The sequence below is a fragment of the Rhinoderma darwinii genome, chromosome 12, assembly GCF_050947455.1.
Source record: "Rhinoderma darwinii isolate aRhiDar2 chromosome 12, aRhiDar2.hap1, whole genome shotgun sequence".
Classification (NCBI taxonomy): domain Eukaryota; kingdom Metazoa; phylum Chordata; class Amphibia; order Anura; family Rhinodermatidae; genus Rhinoderma; species Rhinoderma darwinii.
In genome coordinates, this window is record NC_134698.1 from 85,525,195 (window position 1) to 85,550,532 (window position 25,338).

A 25,338-nucleotide genomic window follows, 5' to 3' on the forward strand; every position below is an offset into this window, starting at 1 on the left:
GACTGGGAGCTGCTGGACGTTAAATTGGCGCTGGAGGACATCTGCTTGAAGAATCCGTACATCCTAAAATAATTATTACGGATTACAAAAATTTGGTCTACCTACAGACCGCACAACACTTGAATCCACGACAGGCTAGACGGTTTAATTTCATGCTACACTTCCATCCGGCTGAGAACACCACCAAAGTAGACGCCCAGTCCCGATCATTTGATTTTGCTGTTAAAGACCCACAACACATCATATAGATCCTTCCCATATTATACCGGCGGCACCGATCCTAATGAAGGATATTCCTACTGGTAGAATTATTGTACCTTCGGCCAGAAGAAGAAAAGTGCTGACTTGGGGACATAACTCTAGATTGGCTGGTCATGCTGGAGTGCGTAAAAACTGTAGTCATCTCTTGCCAAGGATGTTCAAAACTATGTCTCCACAAGTTCCATATGTGCCTGAAACAAGGTCTCCAAATCTAAACCAGCTGGTCTTCTTCTGCCTCTTCCAGTTCCCGATTCTCTGTGTGAACACCCCATGCTATGGATTTTGTGACTGATCTACCGCTCTTGGCCGGCTGCAACATTATCTGGGTAGTTGTGGATCACTTCTCCAAGATGGCACACCTTGACCCCTTTCTTGGTCTTCCTTCTGCTCTTCGCCTTGCCAGTCTCTTTATACAACATATTTTGCATCAGCATGATCTGCCTCTCCATATTGTCGTGGACTGCGGTGTACAGTTCCCCTCAAGGTTCTGGAGAGCTCTTTGTATTCTTCTGATGTCAAACTAGACGTCTCTTCTGCAAACCATCCCGTCCAATGGTCAAGTAGAGCGAGTCAACCAGGTTCTGGAGGATTTTCTTTGTCATTTTGTTTCTGCCCAATGTAACAACTAGGCGAGTCTTCTTCCTTGTGCCGAATTCTCCTATAACAATCAGTCCGGAGAATCTACGGGTTCCTATCCATTCTTCATGGTATACAGTCAGCATCCTCTGATACCTCTACCCGTACCTGCTTCCTCTAAAGTTCCCGCTACCTATAAGAAATTTTTGCAGGTCTGGCAGCAAACTAAATCTGCCATAGTTCAAGGGGAACCTCGTATGAAGAGGTATGTAGATAATAGGAGATCTCCTCCACAGTATTCTCCTGGGGATAAAATCGGGCTTTCCTTGGAAAACATCATTCTGCAGGTACCCTCAAACAAATTTGCTCACCGTTTCCTGAGCCCATTTGAAGTCTTTAAGAAGATAAATCCGGCTAACTACAAACTTTGTCTGCCACCTTTCATCCGGGTCCCTACTCATTCCATGTGTCTCTGCTCAAGCCTGTGGTTCTGAATAGACATTCTAGAACTTATTGGATTGCGTCTGTTCCTGCCCCTGTCGATCCTGAAGAAGAGTTTGAAATTGTAACATTCTTAACTGCAAAAGAAAAGGGAAGAAGACACTTTATTTGGTGGATTGGAAAGGCTTTGGTCCCAAAGAAAGATCATGGGACCCTTTTGAGAACATCCACGCCCCGATGCTCCTCCGGAAATTCTATTCTGGTGCTGGACCCAAGAAGAGTGAGCTTAGTGGGGAGGTACTGTAACGCCGGCAGCAGGTGCCGCTCCTGCCGGGTCTCCTAATTGCCCCAGTTTTTACACTTGTGTTTAGGACACTTATGTCTAATTATTGCAACCAAGTAATTCCTGTTAAATCTATGAACTGATCAAAATCGATATTAAAAAACTTATCCCAGCTTGCTATCCAGATCTTATGTCACACATGCCTTGTCCTATTACTAAGGTTCAGATTGGAGGGATCCCTGGCAACGTTTGAGGGGGGGGGTTTATAAAATCCTAGCCATTTACTCTGGTTAAATTGGCTGCTCATGGATGGAGTAAAACATAGTCAGACACGCTTCTCAATACTTGGGGGGAAAAAGCAAAGCAATGTAAAGTGATCATGTCGTTTACCCATTCCATATGCAAAAGCAAACACAAACTGGCATGAGCGAAGATTCAGCTCATATCATTGTGCACATCCAGCGACATGAACAAGAAATAGACCCAAGACCACACAAGTCACGGTCTATGGCTCTGCCTGCGGTTGGCCAGCATCTAGCATGGTGATCTCCTCACTCCTTACATTGTACGAATCACTATTCCACACTTTGTGGTAGTGCATAGTGTTAATCACCTAAACCATGTATACCCCGATATGGGATTTGTGTCTTTCCACAGATTAAAAGATTTTCAAATTCCTCATAACACTATGTTTAGGTTCTTTCAGCTTAGACTCACATCAGCCTCTTAGTTTGGGCTTCTTACTCCAAAGGTCGCATTAAATCCCCTAGAAGGAGTATATTCTTATATGCTGGTGGTCCTGACAAGAAGCCTTTTACTTACATAGTAAGAATACATGTGTAGGCAGTGATTATATGGACAGCTAACACTATGCCACTGTAATATAATTCATATCTCCCCATAGAAGAAGAGAGCACAATATCACAGCAGGCTTCACAGTGTGGTTGCTTCGTAGATATGACCTGTTATGAAGCAGCTACATGGCCTATGAGGTCCATTCATGTGTTTTTCCAGCAGTGCTATAAATGATCCACTCCACAACATTGAAATTGCAACACCAAGAAGGAAAAGTTTTGTAATTGTGGAGACATGAGACATTGATATGCAAATGATGAAAAAAATGGAAACACAATATTCCAAACATCTTGATTTATTCAGTATCGAGTATGAGCGCCACGCACAGAAATACACGCACTTCCGCGCCTTGGCAGCCATCAATGAGGTTATTAATGGATGTTTTAGGAATATTATGCCACGCTAAATGCACTTGGGCACACAAATCAGCAAGATTGGCTGCTCGCAGCTCCCTTGGCAGTTGCCGACCAATGATGACCCAGATGCGCTCAATGGAACAGAAGTCCGGAGAAGTGCAGGCCATGGTAGCACGTTTAGACCACGCAGGCTGCTCAGAGTAGCACTAGCAACATGCGGCCTGGCGTTGTCCTATTGAAAAACTGCTTCTGGGACACACGAGAAATGGCCGCACCACTGGTTCTATGACCAAATCAATGTATCGCCGAGCTGTTGTGTACCTAAAATGAAGACTAGAAAGGTCCGGCTACCATACATTATGTCACCCCACACTATAATACTGGGAGTAGGACCGGTGTGACATTCCCTTGTGAAGGCCTCTTCTTGGCATTGCCCACATAGTCTCCAGACAATTCTCTGGCTATCATTGCCTCCGAATCAAAAGCAGTTCTCATCGCTGAAGAGGATAGACCTCCATTCTAGCCTCCATTGCCATCTTGCTGTGCATCAGGATGACCTTGAGCAGTGGCATGTGGTCAATGGAGCGCCTGTAGCTGGACGTCTGTCTTGTAGCAAAATGTCGAGCAAACACCTTGTGATTGTGTTGACACTGGTTGCCGCCCTATGCTTGGGACTTGACGTCCAATTTCACTTGCAGTACAGAATGGATCACTACGCGCCATTCTTCCTATCAGATGATCTGTCCATGCAATTTCTCCTCCGCGCACCTCTTTCTGTCATTCCCATTTATTGTTGTTCTCTCAACCTCCGGGACACGCAACATTAAACAGTGCTGACGCGTGCCTAGGCGCGTTGCGATCTGCAGGAGTGATAAACCATGGTCTCTCAGCTCAAGGATTCTGTCCCTCTCAGTTTGCGACAAGTGGCGATAAGTGGCACATCGACGAACATGAGGAATCGAACATGACGTGTCGTCCCACACCACTTGATCCGCTTTTTGAAGTTTCCTGTGGCTAAAAAAAATAAAATGTTTTCAATCTAGATTTTTATGCCTCCCACACGCCACAGATTGGAGCGAAGTGAAAATTTGAAGATTTTGGAGACACCTGCTTCCTCAATTTGAGTAACCTTACGGCTTGCCCAACTTGTTGTAGAACAATTTGTACAAGTATGTCAAACAGATTCTATGGTTGTCATTCTATGGTGCTCATGGGGTTGGCTCATGGCTTTTACTTAACAAGAGAGTCAATAAGGAAGAACATCTCTGAGCTGCAATGAAAACCCGACCAAGCAGGGGGATGAATCTGAATTGTGCTGAATGATGGTCCTGAGACGGTTCTACAGAGCACCTCTCCCTACATTGTGTCTGCCAAACATGATTTAGTGTCTGCTACAACTACCCTAAAACTGTAATAAGACCACACACCCTCTGGCCGTACATTCTCAACACCAGGAAGGCAGGGCATTACATATAGATAACATTTGACAAGGTGGGACAAACAAAGCAAATTCGTCACGAACAATTGAAATCTATTCACCCAGCCAATAATGGGTATTGCTTTCACGCCACTTTCCCTGCTTTTGTTAATGGCCAGCATTGTACAACAAAGCAACAGTCCAGGACTTCACATTAATTATGGGTCACGTCTTTGTTCCTCTATATAAATTATACTCCAAAGAATCACACCCTATTCTAAATTATAGTGTGTCCTAATGCCGCTGGATTATCTCAGACATGGGTTATATCCGTGACCGGGAAATTAAAAAAACTAGTGAGGCTCAATAATAAGGCAAATTAAAAAAAACAATGAATTAACCACATGCGTTCTGTCGGCTTATGACTGTAGGTAAGTGTAGATGTGTCACAACTGCCCTCTAAGCTACAAAGTACAGTAACTTTTGAAAGCAGTTGTCTTCTGCCAGTTTGTATCTCCCATTCGGACAGGAGATTCCCCCCTCTCACAGAACATATGTAAGCTGAATACACATAATAAATAGAACAACCCGACTGGACAAATCCCAGGACCCTGGTTACGAACACGGACGAATCTGCTGCCAGAACTTTATTTTTTTAATTAAAATAGCCAGGCATACAAAAAAAAAATTAAAAACCTGGATCCTGGGGGAATCTAACCAGTCCTGAATCTACAGTAGTTTGTCAATCTCTTCTGTACGGTAGAGGAGCCACAAACGCAGACACAGTAAGAAGAGTAGGAACCTCTCGTCAAATACAAACAGTATAATCCCTGAATAAATAACCAAATCATGTAGCATCAAGTGCCAAGGACACAGGTAGCATGTGTAATGTACCCCCCAATCTATATGTTACCTTCTGCGATATAATTCAGATCTGATGTCTTAGTACAGAACAGATGTGAGTCTAGGAGGCAACTTCTAAAAAACTGAAGTCAATCCGAGGATTGTTGCAGATTGTTGCAACTTTCCGTAAACTGAGGGGTAGGGAATGTGCAGGACAGAGGTTTAGTGATCAGTCTGTGCTCCAGCTGTGTCAGTGAAGGAGTGGAGTGCACTGTGTTACCGACAGGTATACGAGTGTCCAAGGTGCACAGTTCAGGAGTGCTGCCAAACACATAGGTGAACCTCTCCACCCTCTGGCTGTCAGGTAAAGCATGCCAGCTGCCTGAGAAGTTATGAGAAGCTGGGAGATGGATGAAGGGAGGAGTTAGTTTTATCCTCTCCTTTAATAACAAAGTCCCGCCTTGCAAGTTTTTGAGCGGCTCTTTTTCTATTCAGAGCATCCCCAGCCAAACTAATGCCCTCTCCTACCCTGACGTCAAAGAACAGATCACAGGCAAGATTAGGGTTTTTCATTTCTCTTATTGCAGCAATTAGCATGGGACTGTATAAAAGGGCTACAGAAAGGGGAGGGAGCCAGAGGGGAAATCTGGGGACAAAAAGAGATAGCTGAGAGACACCGAGGCAGAGAGAGAGGCAGAGGGAGCCAGAGGTAGTGTGGGGAGAAAGTGCATTTTAGACTTTTACAGATGAAAAAAAAACCACCTGGTCCTCCAAACTTCAGAAACTTTTTTCTTTTCTTTCTATAATTCGCAGAGGAACCAGCTGAAGTTAAGCAGCAGATGCAGGACGCTCCTCTGTAAGTACAGCAGTAGTGCAGACACCTGTTTAGCACAGCACAACTTCCCAGTGCAACTATTTCATTCATAGTAAAGGCAACAATTAAATCTCATCAATCCAGGCTCTCGTCCCCTCTGTCCAGCTGAATGAAGAAAGGAGATAGAAAGGGGCATCTTTGAGGGCAGAGGTGGAAGGCACCAGGCTTGCAGTTATGGGTTTGCTGAGTGTGGACCTGTTGATCACTCTGCAGATCCTGCCTGGGTTCGTGTCAAACTGTCTGTTCTTGGCTCTGTATGACTCTGTTGTGTTGGTAAAACACGTGCTCCTGCAACTGAACCGCTCCAAATCCAGCCAGAGTCCATGGCGCCGAATGCTCACCCCAGAAGGTCTGCGCTGTGTTTGGAAAAGCTTCCTATTGGACGCCTACAAGCAGGTATGACTGGCGCCACTTTTTAAAAGGCAACATTCATTTGGAGCCAACACATGCTTTCCACTTTGAGTTGATAGTAATAAGAGCGGGAATACAATGTCGAGAAACTCCATATCTGGAACACACAATTATTGATTATTAGTTAAGACAGACGATTTATAGACAGGATTGGTTTGGATGATATTTTTTATTGTATGATGTTTATATTGATTTACAAGAGGCAATTAACTGTTTGGGGGTTAGTGGAATGGAACACCTAAGATAAACCGATGGTGGCCACTGGTTAAGAGAATGCTTTGAGTTTTTACAAAAATTATGTCATCTCTGGAGAGGACGGTGCCACAACTATTAGAATCCATTCCCCTGGTATGGGCACTAGAAAGAATCTGGAGGGATTGTGAATTCCTCAGCCTATTAAGCATAAAACACAGATAATCGACACTGGGATTGTGTTGTTTATGCAATAATATCAGTTATGTACCCAACGACCACACGCATGGGGCAGAGGCATCAGATCTCCGTTTCATTGCGTGGGCTGTCTGCATGCGGTTGGTCAGTTTCATACAGTTTCTGTTGATCTGATAACCACTCACGTTGATCATTAAACCCCAGCAGATGATCGTATCTGCACCGTGTGGGTCTGCATGTTCCTAAACACTACAGACAACGAGCTGCTCAGGAACTGCAGGAAAGTGTTACTGTAATCAATGCTTGGGAAATGTATACAATGAGTAGCAGAGCAGCTGGGGTCATGTTTTCTTGTCACTATTGAAATGTGTCATTCAGAGGTTAATAGGCTTTCCTGCATAATATATAACTGGACAAAGAGCAACTCCTAGATATTCCATTATGTGAGCTCCGTACTTATTAAGAGGTACAAGAAGCAAACAGAAGTATTAACTGACTCAAGCTGTGCCCCGTCCTTAAGAGTTAATGCTGATCCTGTGGGTTAAAGGTCTAGGGAGCTATGTGCAATCATTTGTGGATATAAACAATCCTTATGCCCGTATCACCTGTAGCTGGCACCAGGGGCATAATACCTCAATGCCGCCCTCTGCTGGTAACATGTGCTTGGCCAATCATTACTGAAAATACCGAAGCTTTAAGCCAATGGTTTTATTTACAGAAAAGTTTCACAAAACATGTCTGTCAAATGAAAATAATAGATAGGGCTTAAACAAGGACGGCTCTTAGACAAGTGGTTAATCTCTGCGTTACAGGAAGGTAAATGTGTGCAGGATATATTATATTAACACCCCATGTCTTTAATGCAAAACTGGACACATTTCAGGAATCAATAGGGGGAATTTATTAAGAATGGCATTTCATACGCCAGTATTAATAGGAAACAAGCTGGAGTAAGATGCAACAAATTTATTAAGGAGGTGCAATTGGTCGGATCTTGCCAGGTACTAGCCCAGATTTCCGCTATAATTTACGCCAACTTCTGGTGGAAACTATGGTAAATGCATTGGCCCGTGGGTGGCCTCGTCCCCATCCACTAAGCTCTGCCTGGCCTTTAGAGCTGTTGCGAGAGCAGCAGAAACTGTTCAAAGTCTCAATAATTGTGACTTATGAGCTGTAGGCAACTTTTCTACGCCAGAAAACTGGCATCGAAAAGTTGTTAAATTCCCCCCCAACTCTTCATTTCCAACCTTTTGTAAATTTGAGAACAGTCCTAGACGAGTGCAAATGTGCTTCAAACCGGATTCTGTATAGTTATGTGGTAGTTAATGATGGATGGGAAGGATGACAACTATCATCTCTAGAGGTCTTCAACGTCTACTGTACTTTTGAATGAATGGACGTTGTTCTCGGTCTCCTGCCACCTTCCTTAGTGTAAAATTCCAGTTATACTGTCGGACCTCTAGCGTCCGGCTCTCTGTGTCCTGTTACACAGCTGAGCTGTACGATCTTTGCCAGAGAGTCTTTACTAGACTGCCTGCCGCTCACTGGCACGCACACAGCTCATTCAATCAGAGACCATGTGCGCAGTGTCCAGTGAAACACAATGGAGGAGGTGGATTAATATCGCAAGCTGATCTTGCATACATCACATGCCAACGTCATAGGTCTCTAGTCCATGCTCGATGCCACGCGTGGGAGGCTTGTGATGTTGTGTAGAGCTGTTCAGCACCTACTGGTAGAAAGGAAGTGGAGAATTTTTGTTCGCTCAAGCAATCTGGGAGAAGAATGGTGAATAGGTAATGCGTTTTCCCATGCCAAGACTAAGGCTTGCCACTCTGGAATCTGCGATTTACATTTTTTTTCTTGTGGTTTATATTTTGCTACGTATTTGCTGAATAAGGGAAAATAAAATATGTACATAACTTGGTGCAATGGGTGGAGATGCACTTTATTTTCCTGGTGTCTCGAGTAATCTTTTGGCATTTATAAATGGGTGAGATCCAGAGTGTCTCCAGGGAATGACTAAAGCATGGTGAACCTGCCAGCTGTACAAGAGCTCCCCTTGGGCAGATCCGTCTGCTTTGCATTAGTGCTGAATGTGAGTGTAAAAAAAAAAAAAAGAAGACTTTTGTGCAGAAAGGCCTAAACCCAGGCTGATAAAGAGAACATGTGGCTCAGTGTCTGGACTCGGGAACACTCCGTTACCAGAGAGCCGCTCTGTGCTGCTCCGAATTGGTTTCCATTCTGTTATAGCTGCAGAGGTACAAGCAGCTTGGCGCTTGTAGAACAAATGTAATACTCTACCAAGACAAACAGTACAACTATTTTATAACTTGGTCCCAATACATATTTATAAATCCCAGAGAAGTTATACAGGTGTTTCTCTGGTACAGAGGAAATATTTCCAGCTCATTATGTGGTCTGTGAACGAGTAGCAGTAGCTCTGGGTTCTAATCTCCGTTCCAGTTTATACTTTCTTGGTCACTGTCTTGGACTCGCCTGGAATTCTAGATTGCCAACAATTAGTTTCTGGAATATACATTATTCAGCTCAAGGGAAAAAAAGACATATTCTGAAATAAATCAATGTACATATGGCATCTAAGTAACCTGGCAGATCTCAGTCAACATAAGATGACGGTGGACACAAATAAAGGGTCACCCGAGTCTGGGGCTCTATAAGGTTAATGACTTAAAAGCTGCTGAAGTCAATGGGAAGACGTCTCGGCTCTCTGGCAGCACGGGACTGGTTACTGTACGGAGCTGTGAAACTTGGAGCGAAACCATGGAGAAGAAGGAAAACGTTTGGCTTTGCTCACTATGTCTCAAAGTAAATTGTCTTCTAAGTGAAAGGACAGCAGTTATGGAAATATTTTAGTTAGCCTAACCGCTCTTAAGGGAACCTGCACCTTATTTATAACAAGATATTTATCATTATGTTCCACAACTTTTATAACAGATGATACTGGTATAAATAATCTTGTAATAGGATTTTTGAACAATTATTTGTAAGGCTGGATTCACATAGGATGGAAATGCTGCAGATTTGACCCCTTCTACATTGAAAAGAATGAAATCTGCAGTGAAGATCCAGAACAGAATGAGCATACTCCGATTTCCATCTGGAGAATGTTGAGACGAATGTGGATGATATTTGCTTAAAGAGGCTGTCACCACATTATAAGTGGCCTATCTTGTACATGATGTGATCGGCGCTGTAATGTAGAGAACAGAAGTTATTTATTTAGAAAAACTATCATTTTTAACGGAGTTATGACCTATTTTAGCTTTATGCTAATGAGTTTCCCAATGGACAACTGGGCGTATTTTACTTTTTGACCAAGTGGGCGTTGTACATAGGAGTGTATGACGCTGACCAATCGGCTATATAGCTATATCGCTATGTGCAGCCACATAAACACACTAACATTACTGCAGTGTCCTGACAATGAATATACATTACCTCCAGCCAGGACACGATGTGTATTCAGAATCCTGACCACTTCTCTGCACTGCTCTGTGATTTACAGCATAGCAGGCGTAGTCTCGCTGTAAATGACAGCTTACAGCGTAATCTCGCGAGACTACGCCTGCTATGCCGTAAATCACAGAGAAGTGGTCAGGATTCTGAATACACATCATGTCCTGCCTGGTAGTGATGTATATTCATTGTCAGGACACTGCAGTAATGTTATAGTGTGTGTATGTGGCTGCACACAGTGATATAGCTATATCGCTATCTGCAGAGTAAATGAATGGAGAGAAGTGTATGACGCTGGATTGGTCAAAAAGTAAAATATGCCCAGTTGTCCATTGGGAAACTCATTAGCATAAAGCTAATATAGGTCATAACTCCGTCAAAAATGCTCGTTTTTCTAAATAAATAACACTGCTGTAATCTACATTACAGCGCCGATCACATAGTGTACAATATAGGCCACTTATAATGTGGTGACAGAGCCTGTTTAAATGTCATCCACATGGCTGGTTTCGTAATTTGCTGCAAATTTTCGCACGGAAAATCTGCAGCATTTCCGTCCCGTGTGAATTCGGCAATAATCAGGTATCACACAGCCAAGACGATAACAAGAAGCCGCTACAGATCTGAATTCATTTTTAGAGCAATATCATCAGAAGAAAATCATTAATATTATTAGAGCAATGCAAACTGATGAGTATAGAATATTTTATATCTTCCATCTCTACTGTAGTCATTGTCCATTCAATGGCCACCAACTTGATGTTGACCTTTGCATTTTTTGCTGGCATGTTCCATTTATATATTGTTTCAGTATGACCTGTGTAATTTTTTTGATGTCATTAACGTCAGTGGCTGTAGAATATAGTCTATGTATCATCCATTTTTCAAACATCAGAACAAAAACATTCTGCAAAAACACAACTCATGTATGATGCCAGCCCCCAGTGTAATGATTACAATATGAGTGGGAATTATCGTCCATGTTTCCCCAGTTCTAAAGCAATTATAGAAAGGACATTAATTGCAGAAAATAATGCCAAGCTTCGTGAGAATAGGGTCTGCCTCATTTTGAGTCAAATTTCAGCTTAATACAGGATCCAAGTGGAGTCCTCAAAGTAAAGCCAAATACAATCAGGATACAGGAAAACATTGCATAAGCAGGAAAAAATGAGCATAAATGGTGAGTGCCAATGGCTTTGGTGTTTACGATGCCGTAAACTTTTAAGTGCTTTTCTCACAAAAGTTTTCCAAAGCCTGTGTAAAGCGTGAGAACAGAACGTCGGTCACAAGCCAAGAAAGGAGAGTCAGATGGAAACCGTTTGGCCATGCTCTGGGGTCAGGAACCGAGCAGCTGATCACTGAGTCACACTGGACAGAGCTGGGAGCTCATCCACTAACCCAGGACCCGGGGAGCTGTTACATCAGTCAAACCCTCAAAGGAGTGAGAAAACAAAACTAATAGGAGTGATCTGCCAAGCAAAAAAAACTACTGAGCATCTGCACTTTTCATGTGGACAAATCTGTGGCCAGCGGCATTCAGACAAGCAAAAAAAAAAAAAAAAAGGTGATGATTGGATTTGTAGTCCCACTGTTGGATGTTGCACCTGGTTTGTACCCTCTAAGTGTCTACGGAAGAGGCAGTGTAAACCGAGAGTAATCGGACAGTACAGAACAAACTAATGGACACCTTATACAAAAAAAGATCGGATTGTATAACAAAAGACGGTTAAAACAGATGTCCACAAGGATACACTCCAAGTAAATACAGGCTGCTGAACCTCATAACCTCAAAAACATGTGCAGCACAATTCTACAGTGTGTCCCAGGCTGGAAATGATGTGACTGAAGATCTGCCCTCACCAAGTCAACAGGTCAACTGGTCAAGGATCTTATGCCAGTACTGTTGGTGTAAAGTTCTGTATAGTAAGTTGATCCTATATGTTGTATATATGTAAAAATAAGTCAAGGTAGGATCTCTGCGTTACAGTAATCTCAAAAAGTTCAACTTCATGCCAAAAGACACAGAATATCTTAAAGAAGTTCTACAACTTTCAGCAAAGAATGCTCCACGGGCCCTCACATCCCAATATCCTAAAAGGGAAACTATTTTGGGATTTAGGATACACAGAAGGCAGCCAGGACGAAAACCTAAGGATTATTTGAGTCCAATACCATGGATAATTATTCTGTCCAACGCATAGGGCTGGCTAGTTGAGAAGGCCACAATTTACTCTACTATACGGCCAAAAGGACAACAGTTCTGATGGTCAAAAGTTAATAGATATTTGACAACGAGGTTTAAAATATTGACATGTAAGGCCTCGAAGTACAGTGTTCAAATCCCAAGTCAAGGAATCAAATACGGTCTAATGTTGCACATTGCGGTTTTCCGTCGCAAATACGCATTTTTAACATGCACATTTGTGGTGAAAATCTGCAACTTGTCATTGTCAATTAACATTTCAAAGTCCACTGGAAAGTGAATGAGATTTGCACAAGATCATTCATTTGCTGTTGCAGCATTCGGGAGCGGAATTTAAAGGGGTTTTCCCATAATCATTATTCACAGGATAGGTGATAAATATCTGATCAGTGGGGGTCCAACAGATGGGACCGCCACCGATAACAAGAACGGGCTTACCTTGCCTTTCCTGGGAGCCCCATAGGAATGGAGCGGTAGTGCACATGTTCGACCACCACTCCATTCATTTCCATGTGGCTCCAAGGAACAGCAAGGTAAGACTATTCTTGTGATTGGTGGCGGTCCCAGTGGTTGGACCCCCACCGATCAAATATTTATCACCTATCCTGTGGATAGGTGATAAAGAATGATTATGGGGTAAACCCCTTTAACTGAGCAAATCCGCAGGTAAAATACACAGCAATTCTGTTACGTGTGGATTTACCCTAAGAGTCCTCTTTTTCATGCCTCTGCTGTAACCAAGACCAGACTTATAAAAATGATTGGCCAAGAGTTAGAATCCAATGACCTTGGGGCATCAGAGAAAGTAACATTTCTTGTCTGTCTCATGTGTGGCAAAAAAGTTTATATTGGGTACTCCACATCACCAAGTCATCAGAATGGAAGCTACATGAATGACGCCCCTTAATTCTAGAGTATGTTGTTGGCACATAGTCTCTCAATTTTCTACTCTTCTGAGATGAATGGCAGAAACAGATCTCCGATATTTCACACAAGGCACTGCTATAGGGAATATGGGAGTCCCTACTCCAGGTCCCCCCATCAGGATAAACACTGAAGGAGGGGAGTTCTGTCTTTCCCTATCCTCCAGGTTATCATGTCCAGTAGATTAGAAGACCTATCTTAGCACTGCGGCGGTGGGCGATGGGGTAAAACATCGGTGGTGATTTACTAAGCAAAACGCTTTAGAATTCTGGCACAAATTGCGACAAAAAACTGGCATACATACTGTGCGTGAAATGTATCATGTGATTCAAACATTATTGCACAGTCCTAGACAATTTTGAAAAGTGTCAAGAAAAAGCGGAGTGACTAAGAGGACTCTTAAAATGCGGCAATTATTAACGGGTGCACCATTTTAATTCCTCAAAGTAAAGGACGCCAGTCGTGAAGTGGTGTAAGTAAAAGTGTCCAATATGGTTTGCAGGATGCACCATATTTGTCATACAGAACGGACAGGACCACATTTACAAAGCCGTTGACGTCAGTTTTTGAAAACGGTTACATGCAACAAATCTGCAGTAAAATTTGCGACTTTTCTTGTCGCTTGACAAATTTAGAAACTGCGGAGAAAAATAAGCGCAGTCTCACATTTATTAAGAAAACTGGATAGAAATGACGCAAATCTACACCTGCTCAACTCCTGCCTAAGCCCCTCCACAATTTGACCTTGTGCTGGAGTAGGAGTTTGCCTGAGAGAATCCAGGTGCACAGACAGATTTTGGGGGCTTGTCCCTCTTACTAATGATGTGAATTTACTAGCTGATATTTCTGGCTTGATTTCAGTAATAAATATTAACCTATTGTGTGACAGAAGCTTTCCTCTCACACTAAGCCCTTCCAACCATTCTCATATCACAGACTGGAAACCTAATCACTTGTCGTGTCGAATATAATTATCTCCAGCACATTGCAGCTTTCTTTATGTTTTAGTAGGTGGTAATTAAGTATGTCCGGCAGCTCCAGGCTCCAATGTAATGTAAAGCATAGCTCTGCTTATAAACAAAATCCCACACTTTACATCTACTTTTGATGTTAAAGGGTTATTCCCAACGTCAATATTTGTGGCCTATCCATGGGATGTGCCATGAAAGTCCGATAGCTCCTCGCACCTTGTCCAGAACGGCGGTCACCTGACCCCATCCTGCCTCACCAACATCTATCAGACATTGATGGCATGTCGCTTGAATAAGCCATAAATGTTTACGTTGGGAATACCCCTTTAGGTAAGCTTGCTTTGCTTATATTGTACTGCTCCTCAGCACATTAGGGCCAGCTCAGGTCACATTCAGAGAAGAATTCTGAATTCTGCTGCTTTCCTGGTTCAGATGGCAATATCTTTTTTTCTCTTTCTCTGCGAAGCTGTTAAATCACATCTCTGGAGAAAAAGAAAAACATAGTTCACAATGATAGAACTAAAGATCACAGCGAAGTTGCCCCTGAGCTCTTCCTCTAGTAGCTGGGTCTAGGAAGAAGTACAATAACAGCCGCCATTTTTAACAGTTATGCAGCTATAATGTAGTCACAGTCACCCAGGCTTTCAGAAACGCAAAGTGAGTTAATTTTTATAGTTTTATAGTACGGTTGAAAAAAGACATTATGTCTAACAAGTTCAACCAAAGGATGGGAGAAATTATAGAACTTTGTTTTATTCCTATTGATTGAGAGGAAGGTTTTAAAAAAATAAGTAAATATACAAATTGCCCATAAACCATTAAAGAGAACCTTTCACCTGCCCATACATGTGCAGCTGAGTGCAGCGTGTCATAGACAAACCTCGTCTCACGTTACAAAAAAATTACATTATCCTCCGTTATTTAGAGATCGGTGCCGTTATACTTGGTGCCCGATATGTAAATAACCCAGTAAAGGGGTGTCAATGGGGCGTTTCTAGATTTCTAAATGGCATGGGGGAGTGTTTATTATCACTCTCTCCAATCAGCTACAGACAGTGTGAGAGCGGCTTGTGCTGTGTGATCTCTCGCGAGATCACACAGTCTTGTCGTTCTGCAGAGCGTGCACCCTGTTCTTTAAGAACTCTTGGGCCAGATTCAGACGGGCGTTGCGCATCTCCAGACGTGAAAAACTAGCGTTTTTCACGTCCGAGGTGCATCCGTGCTCTGCGGGACGCAATATCACACATCCACCATAGACTAGAGTCTATGGAGGGATGCGTGAGAAAATAGTACATGGCCTATCTTCTCAAGGACCCTTCACACAGTCCATTGAAACAACGGCTGTGTGAATGGCCACACTGGATTATTATATAGGTTTGTGTGACAGACGTTGTTTCAAAGGCCGTCACACAGACGTTTAACACGTTCATATGAAAAAGGCCTTGGGGTGTGACCGATCTGGTCACTTCTCACCTTCTCCCATTCTGACTTTTCCTTTAGAGAAGGTTTCGATTAAATTCTAAGCAGTGAATAATCTTACAAAACCTTATTCACACAGCTGAGTTACTGTAACGTTTTGTATGAAGCCATAAATGGGCTTCCATAGATGTGCACGAGCCCTCTACTGTACCCCCCATAAATAAAGTTAGGGCGCAATCATTTCGATTCTGCGCGTACAGAGGTATTCTCCCAAGAAACAATGCAGAATACCTCTGTACATGCAGAATCTAATCAAACACGTCCCTAATTTTATTTATAGAGGTACCGTAGAGGGCTGGTGCCCCAGATCTCCATACACACAGAGTCCGACATAAAGGATCGGAACAGGTTTCATGTCAGAGCCCTTTAGTTTAACACAGTATACTGAAGGACGCTGTATGAAGATTTAGGCTGGATCCACAATCCTCTTGCTGTGAGTGAATGGGAATATAAAGTTTTTGATTCAGACAATCTGTTTGGATTGATCAGCCCTATGTGAATTTTCAGGATATGTTGGGTGTTATCACAGCATGTTCTTGGTGCGCTGTTCCTCCCCTTATAGACCAATTAAAGGTCACGTTCACATGGATTCTACGTTAACAATCAGAAGTCTCACCAATAATACCAGGACATCACGAGTTCTATTTGTGAAAAGCAGAAGCTGGAGAAGATAACATAACACGTTCTGCAATAATCACACCAGAACTGATCGGCTCCGGAGCAGGAGTCAAAGGTTCCTGCAGATTGATGCTGAAAGTGTCAGGCTCTGTATCTAACTCAAACAAGGAATTAACTCCACATAATGTAAAGCTCAACTGAATCTACAAGTCATTAAACAGAACAGGAAAGCAGATTAAAAAAAGAAAACAAAATGTAACAAGTAAAATAAATATCTGCTGAAATTATAATCCAAGCAGACAGATGTAGAAGTCAATATATTTCCCTACTTGCACTGCTGTCCTGCAGATAATAGAAGATAGCATGTGGTGGTCCGGGGTCTCTCATAACATATGTCCGGTCATATCTGTGCCCCTGACTTATCCATCTGCATGTGGGGACAAGTATTCTGCAGTAATGACAACAGACAAGTTTGTCCTCAATGGTGATATACAGAACTAGAGTGGGTGCAAATTAGAGAACAACGGCATACAATTCTGAAGCGGATAATAAAAAGAAACCGTTCTATAAGGCTCTGTTTAGATCTGCGTTGGGGTCCCGCTCTGACATTACGTAGTCGATAACGCTACTACTTCCGGCAAAACGACGGATCCGGTGCACAAAAGAGACAAAGGGAAACATGGGGTACCGACTCCGTCACCATTGAAACCAATGGTGATGAAAACGGAAACCTCTGGTTTCCGTCGGTGTCAGTTTGTATCTGCTCAGGGTCCCGTTCTGACGGAAACCTCCGACGGAACGTCAGAACAGGACGCCAACGCAGAGGTGAACAGAGCCTTACTGGTACAAACGATAGAATATAGAGTCACATCTAGGTAAGACACTGTAGACCACAAACTCCTACTTAACATGCTCCACTCTACTGGCCTCAAGGACGCTGCTCTCTCTGGGTTTTCCTCCTATCTCTCTTCAGTGTGTCATTTGCTGCTTCCACCTCTTCTCCTCTTCCCCTTGCTATAGGGGTTCCTCAGGGATCAGTCCTAGGTCCGCTCCTCTTTTCTCTCTACACAGCCCCTATTGGACAAACCATCAGCAGATTTGGCTTCCAGTACCATCTCTACGCTGATGACACCCAATTATATACCTCTTCCCGTGACATCACCCCTGCTCTAATACAGAACACCAGTGATTGTCTGTCCGCTGTCTCTAACATCATGTCCTCTCTCTATCGGAAACTGAATCTTTCTAAAACTGAGCTCCTTGTGTTCCCACCATCTACTAACCTCCCTAAACCTGATGTCTCCATCTCTGTGTGTGGCACTATCATAACTCCTAAGCAGCACGCCCGCTGTCTCTATCACTATCAGAACTCCTAAGCAGCACGCCCGCTGTCTCTATCACTATCAGAACTCCTGGGCAGCACGCCCGCTGTCTCCATCACTATCATAACTCCTAAGCAGCACGCCCGCTGTCTCAGGGTTATTTTTGACTCCGATCTTTCCTTTACTCCTCACATTCAATCACTTTCACGCTCCTGTCATTTTCACCTCAAAAACATCTCCAGAATCCGCCCTTTTCTTACGGAGGAAACAGCCAAAACTCTCATTGTTGCTCTGATTCTCTCTCGTCTTGACTCCTGTAACTCATTACTAGTCGGTCTTCTCCCCTCTCCAATCTATCCTCAATGCAGTAGCCAGGCTCATATTTATGACCAACCGCTACACCAACGCCTCTACCCTGTGCCAGTCACTGCACTGGTTGCCCATACCCTTCAGAATAAAATTCAAAACTTCTTCCTCTCCCCCACGCCGCTCTCCCCAGTGCTGCACCTCCTTACATATCCTCCCTCATCTCTGTCCACCAGCCTACTCGGGCTTTATGTTCTGCCAACGACCTTAGATTAAAATCCTCCATAATCCGAACCTCCCACTCCCATCTCCAGGACTTCTCTCGTGCTGCACCCGTCCTCTGGAATGCGCTACCCCAGACAATCCGATTAATTCCCAATATCCACAGTTTTAAACGTGCCCTGAAAACACATCTATTTAGACCGGCCTATAACATTCCCTGATCTGACTCCTTTTCATGGCCCTCCTTATAGATCAGTCATCAGAATAAGATTCCCTCACACTCCTTCTCTTCATGTCCGTCATACACGGATACTGGCTGGTGACCGGCTCATGCAGCTTTATGTCACCACCGCATGTGTATAAAAATGGCCGGACCATTGTACAGAACAAACAGTGTTAGGCTATGTTCACACGGAGTATTTTGCCGAGTCTTTTGACGCGGAAACCGCGTCGCAAAACTCGGCAAAAACGGCCCGAAAACGCCTCCCATTGATTTCAATGGGAGGCGTCTTTTTCCCGCGTGCAGTAAAACTGCCTCGCGGGAAAAAGAAGCGACATGCCCTATCTTCGGGCGTTTACGCCTCTGACCTCCTATTGACTTCAATGGGAGGCAGAGAAAGCGTATTTCGCTGTGTTTTATGCCCGCGGGGCTCAATGGCCGTGCAGGGAGAGGAAAATCTGCCTCAAAGTTCCAAACGGAATTTTGAGGCAGATATTCCTCCTGCAAAATACTCCGTGTGAACATAGCCTTACACTTTGTGTCCCCTTTATTTCCTCATAGATTGTAAGTTCTTGCGAGCAGGGTCCTCCCTCAGGTTTAAATTGTAAATTAACTTTGTCACTATGTAATGTCTGATATTGTTTGTTTCATGTTCCCTCTAAATTGTAAAGTGCTGCGTAATATGTTGGCGCTATATAAAGATTATTATTATTATTATTATTAAGACCTGCAATAGATGTGATATGGATCAGCAGTCACCGCCACTAACATGCACATTTTGGCTCAGCTCAACATGCATACTTTTTTAAGGGTACGTCAACACACAGTGTAAACACTGCAGCATTTCCATCTGGATTTTCCATGTGTAAATTCTGCAGCGTATTATAGTAGCAGCAAAGTAGATGAGATTTGAACAAATCTCATCCACGCGCTAAAGAAACGCACACAGAAAACGTGCTGAAATTGAGTTGCGGTGCGGATTCTCAACTTAAGGCATGTCGATTTCTCTTGCAAAAACGCTGCAGGATATCTGCACAGAGAATTCAGAAGGAAATGCTTGAGTGTTTAGATGTGTGTGGACGTACCCTAAAAGAGACCAGGTATAATTGTTTTCCAGACCTCACAGGAACTGCTTGTCTCCAGGAAAAGCAAAAAAGGTTTGACATTTTATTTACCGCCAACTAAAGAGCATTTGTAATGGCACAGTCACATTTATTCCTCTAATAGACACCTTCTTTGAATGGTGCCCAGGGTGCTACCCTTCACACTGAACAATTCCCCAAACTCCTTTTCAGATGTCTGTTAAGAAGCCAAAAGGGGAGCTCTGCGTGTCAAGTAGGCACCGGTCAAATTTCCCCATATAAGACGACCTTGGACAATTCCATGAGATATTGTCTGATGTTGAGCACGTTCTCAGATTTGGACAAAATTTGAGGATCAGGCTAGAATTAAGATCAAGCTCCCCTAAATGCAACACAAGAGAGAACTCAGAGTCCGTTTGGGATCACTTTATATGTCTTTGTGGACAGTGAACTCACGGATGCAAGGCGGCAAAAATGTAACATAGCTTACTCCACAAAGAAGTAGAAGTAGAATAGCTGGAAAGGGTAGGGACTGTAGTCCCAGCAAAAGTGATGGTACTGCCACTTGCATTTACTGTATTTTTTTTTTTTTATTAACCCTACATGTTATTAACTGTTTTCACTTCTCTTACTATCTATAGGTAAAGTTAGGCGGAGATGCACCAAACTCCAATGTCATCCCTGTGTCTAGCAAGAAAACAAGCAGCACATGTGCAAAACCAGGGACACCATGTAACCTTCTTGACTTTGCCAGTTCTGAGCGCCCTCTGGTCATCAACTTTGGTTCAGCCACCTGACCCCCCTTTATAAGCCAGCTGCCAGCCTTCAGCAAGCTGGTGGAGGAGTTTTCCAATGTAGCCGACTTCCTTTTGGTCTACATTGATGAGGCTCATCCCTCGGATGGCTGGGCTGCTCCTGGTGTGGGCTCCTATGAAGTAAAGAAGCATAGAAATCAAGAAGACCGATGTGCTGCAGCAAACAAACTCCTGCAAAAATACACTGTCCCCCCACAGTGCCAGGTGGTAGCAGACTGCATGGACAATAATGCCAATGTGGCATATGGTGTCTCCTTTGAAAGGGTGTGCATTGTACAAAGGCAAAAAATTGTATACCTTGGAGGTAAAGGACCGTTCTTCTATAACCTCCAAGAAGTACGGCAATGGCTGGAACAGACATTTGGAAACAGAAGGCAGAAGGGATAAAAGGACATGGCTGGGCTCGGAGAAATGACTCCTAAGGACGAGCCAGTGTTCTGTTGTTGTGGGACTTTTGTTGACACTATAATAGAGACCTTTGACTTTGGAAATGAACACATGAAAACAACCACACTGCAAAGTTCACTGCAAGAAGTCACAATCCAGATGTGTGATATTATCCTCACTGTGACCCGAATCTCTGGCAGACCTCAAACCGCTGTTCCCTCTCGATCTACACTACACAGCAGTATAGGCAGAACATAGGAAGACGAGGGTGTGGTAAAAGCTGCATATTCACAAGAAAAAAACAAATAAGGGAAAGTCAGAAATCAAACAAACCCCACATCTGACAGCTGTTGTAGAGCCGAGTGGCCTTTCCTTGTTCCTGGGGAAACTTTGCAAAGAAATGACATCAAGGAAGAAGGAGCACAACACCTCCAACCGAGTATTTATAATGTGGATTCCAATGTTTCACTCATCAGGTGTAGCTCATTTTAGTCTTTATTCTTTTTTTAACATAATTTATTGTGTTATCATAAGTCTGCAGTATCCACGAATGACACAGTTACCTCAACAGGGGGACAGCTGCATCAAATCGGATGTAATCTGCTCTCCCAGGAGCAATGATCTGCAGGGTCCACAAGGTTATTTTTTTTTCTTCGGAGGAGGGGCGCTTAATAATTGTTATCGTGTGGAAGCCGTAGGAATACAACCATAAATATGCCTCTGATCCCCACAAGATGACATTTCTGGCACCAATTAGACACCAGCTCTAGGCAAGATTTTGACAGGTGATGTTGAGAATAAACACGAATGCTACACTAATGGCCTAGGTTTGGTCCTGAGGGCTCACACTGCACATAGGGCTGCAAGGATCTCATTGCCCTGGCTCATAGATAAAGATAAAATCATCAGACGACAAAACATTAGTTTACGTAAAAGCGCTCCAGTTCTGTACAGTATCAATGGTCAGGATACAATGTCACATCCTATAACAACTCTGTAAAGCTGGGATCAAAAGCGATAGACATTCCCACCTTTTGAGGTTTTCTTTATAGGCTCTTTAAAACTTCAGAGGCTTCTTAACAACTGACCCCACAGAGCGGCGACAGACAGGACTCCATGCTGGATAAGTTAAAGGGACTGATGTCAAGGATCGGCTGGTGATGGTCGGAGGATAAGAAACATATCCAGAGTTCAAAAGGGACTGTAGTAACATGCTGCACTCTAAGGCCCAGTTCACACAGAATTTTTTGGCACCGATTTTGACGCAGAAACGGTGTCGGAATCATTGCCAAAAAACGACAGAAACAGCCTCCCCTTGATTTCAAAGGGAGGCGGGGGCATTCTTATTCAAAATCAGCATGGCCTTTCATGCCGTGGTTGCGCTTTTGACCTCCCATTGCAATAAATCGGAAGCAGAAAAAGAGTATTTCGCACCGTTTTTTACCCGCTGCGCTCAATGGCCGCAGACGGAATATGCCACGAAAACCGTGGCAAGAAAATGTAGGTCAAAATTTGCCCCAAAAATCCTGAAGGAATTTTGAGGCAGATATTCTCTAGCTGCAAAATACTTTGTGTGAACGGGGCTTAAGGGTGAAGTAACACCCGGCAGAATTTGTTGCAGGAATTTCTGCGACTGACAATCAGTTCCATTCCTGTGAATGAGGTGGTTTCTGCAGCTAGTGCCGGGATTTCCATTCAGATCAACGTATTTAATTTTTAGTTGTGAACATTTCTGCAACAAGATCTGCGCCCTAATACAGCCGCTCTGTGGTGTAATAGCGGAAGAGACCTCACACCACTCTACAAGTTGTCACAAATTCAGTACAGAAAGGCAGGTTCTTATAGAGATGAGTGGCAGAGACAATTATCCAAGTCTTATGGGCGGGGCAAGGTAGGGGACCGGCACAGGCCTCTCCCTTGCTACGCCCCAAAAAGTGAAATCTACGCCAGCTAGAAGATGGTGTAGACTTATGCTATCATTTGCATCATTGTTATGGCGCAATTTATATATCTTTCGAAACGGTGGGGCTCCACCTCCTTTTATTAGGCCCCACCCTTTTTAAAAAGTGATTAGGATGGAGTAAAATATCCAAATGTCACGTAGAAAGGTTAATAAATTCCCCTCTATATATTAAACACCTGTACCTTTATCCAATTCTATAGGCCTGCAAGAAAGGATATTGTGGTAGACCCCAAACCAGTGAGATTCTCAATACAAATTAAACAGAAATGACAGACGGCTTCTCGTCAACCTCCATTATGACCTATAGCTTTATACTGCTCACCGGTGACACCACGTACGTTCAGAAGGGCACAGAGAAGCAGATCTAAGCTGAAGAGAATGGATTATAGTTGTATATGCTTTCTGGGCTTGGTTCCCTTTCATTTGGAGAACGTCAGTAAATCTTAGTAACTAGAGCGGGATCAGCAAGGAATGGAAGATTCAGTGAGTTTCAGGTCATTGAGATGTCTCTTTTCAGATAACATAGAATCCGGCAGGTTTTGGAGCGATGCATGTAACCAGGGGGAAGGAAGAGAGAGGAGGAAAGAAGGCAGCAAGAGAACTTAAGAGTGGCAGTTCAGAGACGTAGGGCCCTCACATGTGCCCATGCCAGGACCTCACCTCCATGTTGTGCAGATCTTCCTCTATAATAGGTTCCTCATATATGCAGAGAATTAGCAGCCAGCCCTGATGATGCTTCTCCAGCTCATCTTTCCTACATTCCAGGCAGAATATGCAGGTGTGGACGCAGGAGGAGTGATGTTAGTGCCGCGCTGCCTCATTCCATGATGTGACTACTGCAGATCATTGTAGTTTGTGCATTTACTGTACATGAATCTCAGTATAGAGAAGTTTCCATCCAGGGATAAAGCCTCTGTGCTCTAGCCTGATGATATAAGCAGTTACTTACATACTGTACTATATATTATGTACTGTATTGATATGTCGTATTGTAGTATAATGACATGTCAGCTCTATATACATATACCTGCCGTTTCCTGTAATGTGTCTCTCCCACCCGTCACACCAGGGATATCATTCAATGCCCGCAGGCGGACAGTGAAGTCGGCAGCCAGCATGTGACAAATATGGAAACCTATCTGTTTTATATGCGCAGTACTGGAGAAAAAAATATGTTGTGCCTCAAATGTGTTACTTACATTTTTAGACACTATTTAGATGTCACTTGAACCTGTTATGCTTTGATCACCAAAAGTGTCTTGATCCTTATGAATGAGTTCGGGCTGCAGCCTCCTCCAGCACCGGTGGTCAGTGCAGCTGCAGTGCTCATTCGTTTTCCTTCAGGTTGACTATTATCTATTTGACCTATGTGTATTTTATATCTTTTTTTTTATAATTATCCAATGTCATAGAAGACTCCTATTTTTCTTTGTGCGGTACCAATTTATCTTCTGTTTAATATAATGCACCAGCAATAAGCCACTGGCAAGCAGGAGTCATGACACGGTGGCCCTGCATGGCTCTCGTTCTCTGCCAGCCAAGATGTTACCAAGTAAATATATACAGGGAAATAGAAGATGAGAGACAAGCCGCACGTGGCCTGAGAGGTGACGAGATACAGAGACACCAAATTAAATCAGGTGGGGGATGCAGTGAATGATCCTGCTGCGTGGCGAGGCTATGATGTGGGTATGAAGGGAACCATTGAAAGAGACCAGTTCTCTGTTGGTGCCTGGATGGAGTCACATCATGGCCGCACTTGCCAGGTGCTTGTGTTCTCACCTCCAGACGCGGTGGCTTCTCCACTCATGTTCTTCACGACTTGCCAATAAAAACCAGAACCCAAACTCTTCACAATATGGTGCTTCAGCAAGTATCTGTTAGCCAATGTTTTACTTGTATTTTAATAAAAAATTTGAGAAAAACACATTATTCTAATATATATTTTTTATTGACACATTTACACTCGTAGGATTCCTATTCCTGGTTATGGTGTCATGTTGGAGAAGACCTCCGGTGCAAAGCAACTCACAAAATCATCCTCCTTAGGAGAAAATAGCAAAGAAAGAAGGCAACGACTGCACGGATCAATTATGAGGCAGCAATTCTTTTGGGTCTATTCATGTAATGCAGTCATATCTTGTTATTTTGCCACAATTTGCCGTAGTCATGGCAGTTTACCATGATTTGGCCGCGGAGTGTGAATAGACCCTATATATTAGTTATCGGCACCCCTCACCAACAACTGCTCCACAATTAGCAAAGAAACTCCAGAGAACGTCTAAGGCCCCATGCACACAACCGTCAGTTACGGATCCGTAATTGCGAATCAAAATATGGATCCATTAATTTCTATGGCCCACGGACACCTTCCCGTATATTTATGGGAAGGTGTCCGGGCTGTAGAAAGGATACGCCAAAAATAGGTCCTATTTTTTTAATTTACGGGCCGTGCTTCTATACTTTATATTGGGAGAACAGAAAGCAAATGTAGGCGACTGCCCGTGGCCGTCTGTTCCTGTGACCACAGGCTGTGTGCAGGGGGCCTTAGGGTCAATGCACACGATGCGTATTACGTGCGGCTTTGCGGCGCGGATTTGCCATCAACTGCGCTATTGATTCCATAAAAAACAGCAGAA

The 25,338-nt window shown here is 43.4% G+C and overlaps 1 protein-coding gene and 1 long non-coding RNA gene across 4 annotated transcripts in view; one reads left to right on the top strand and one right to left on the bottom strand.

Annotated features, from left to right (window-relative positions):
* Window positions 1-25,338, bottom strand: part of LOC142664971 (uncharacterized) — a 181,512-nt gene that overhangs the window by 128,922 nt on the left and 27,252 nt on the right. The window lies entirely within an intron of this gene.
* On the top strand, window positions 5,534-24,631 carry DIO2 (iodothyronine deiodinase 2). 2 transcript variants are annotated; one of them, XM_075844485.1, is made up of 3 exons: window positions 5,534-5,888; window positions 5,991-6,302; window positions 20,176-24,631. In XM_075844485.1, the coding sequence occupies exons 2-3, from the start codon at window positions 6,081-6,083 to the stop codon at window positions 20,734-20,736; spliced, it is 783 nt and encodes a 260-aa protein (XP_075700600.1). In that variant the 5' UTR covers window positions 5,534-5,888; window positions 5,991-6,080; the 3' UTR covers window positions 20,737-24,631. The 2 variants fall into 2 exon arrangements, with proteins under 2 accessions (XP_075700600.1, XP_075700599.1); XM_075844484.1 differs by having other exon boundaries at window positions 5,534-6,302.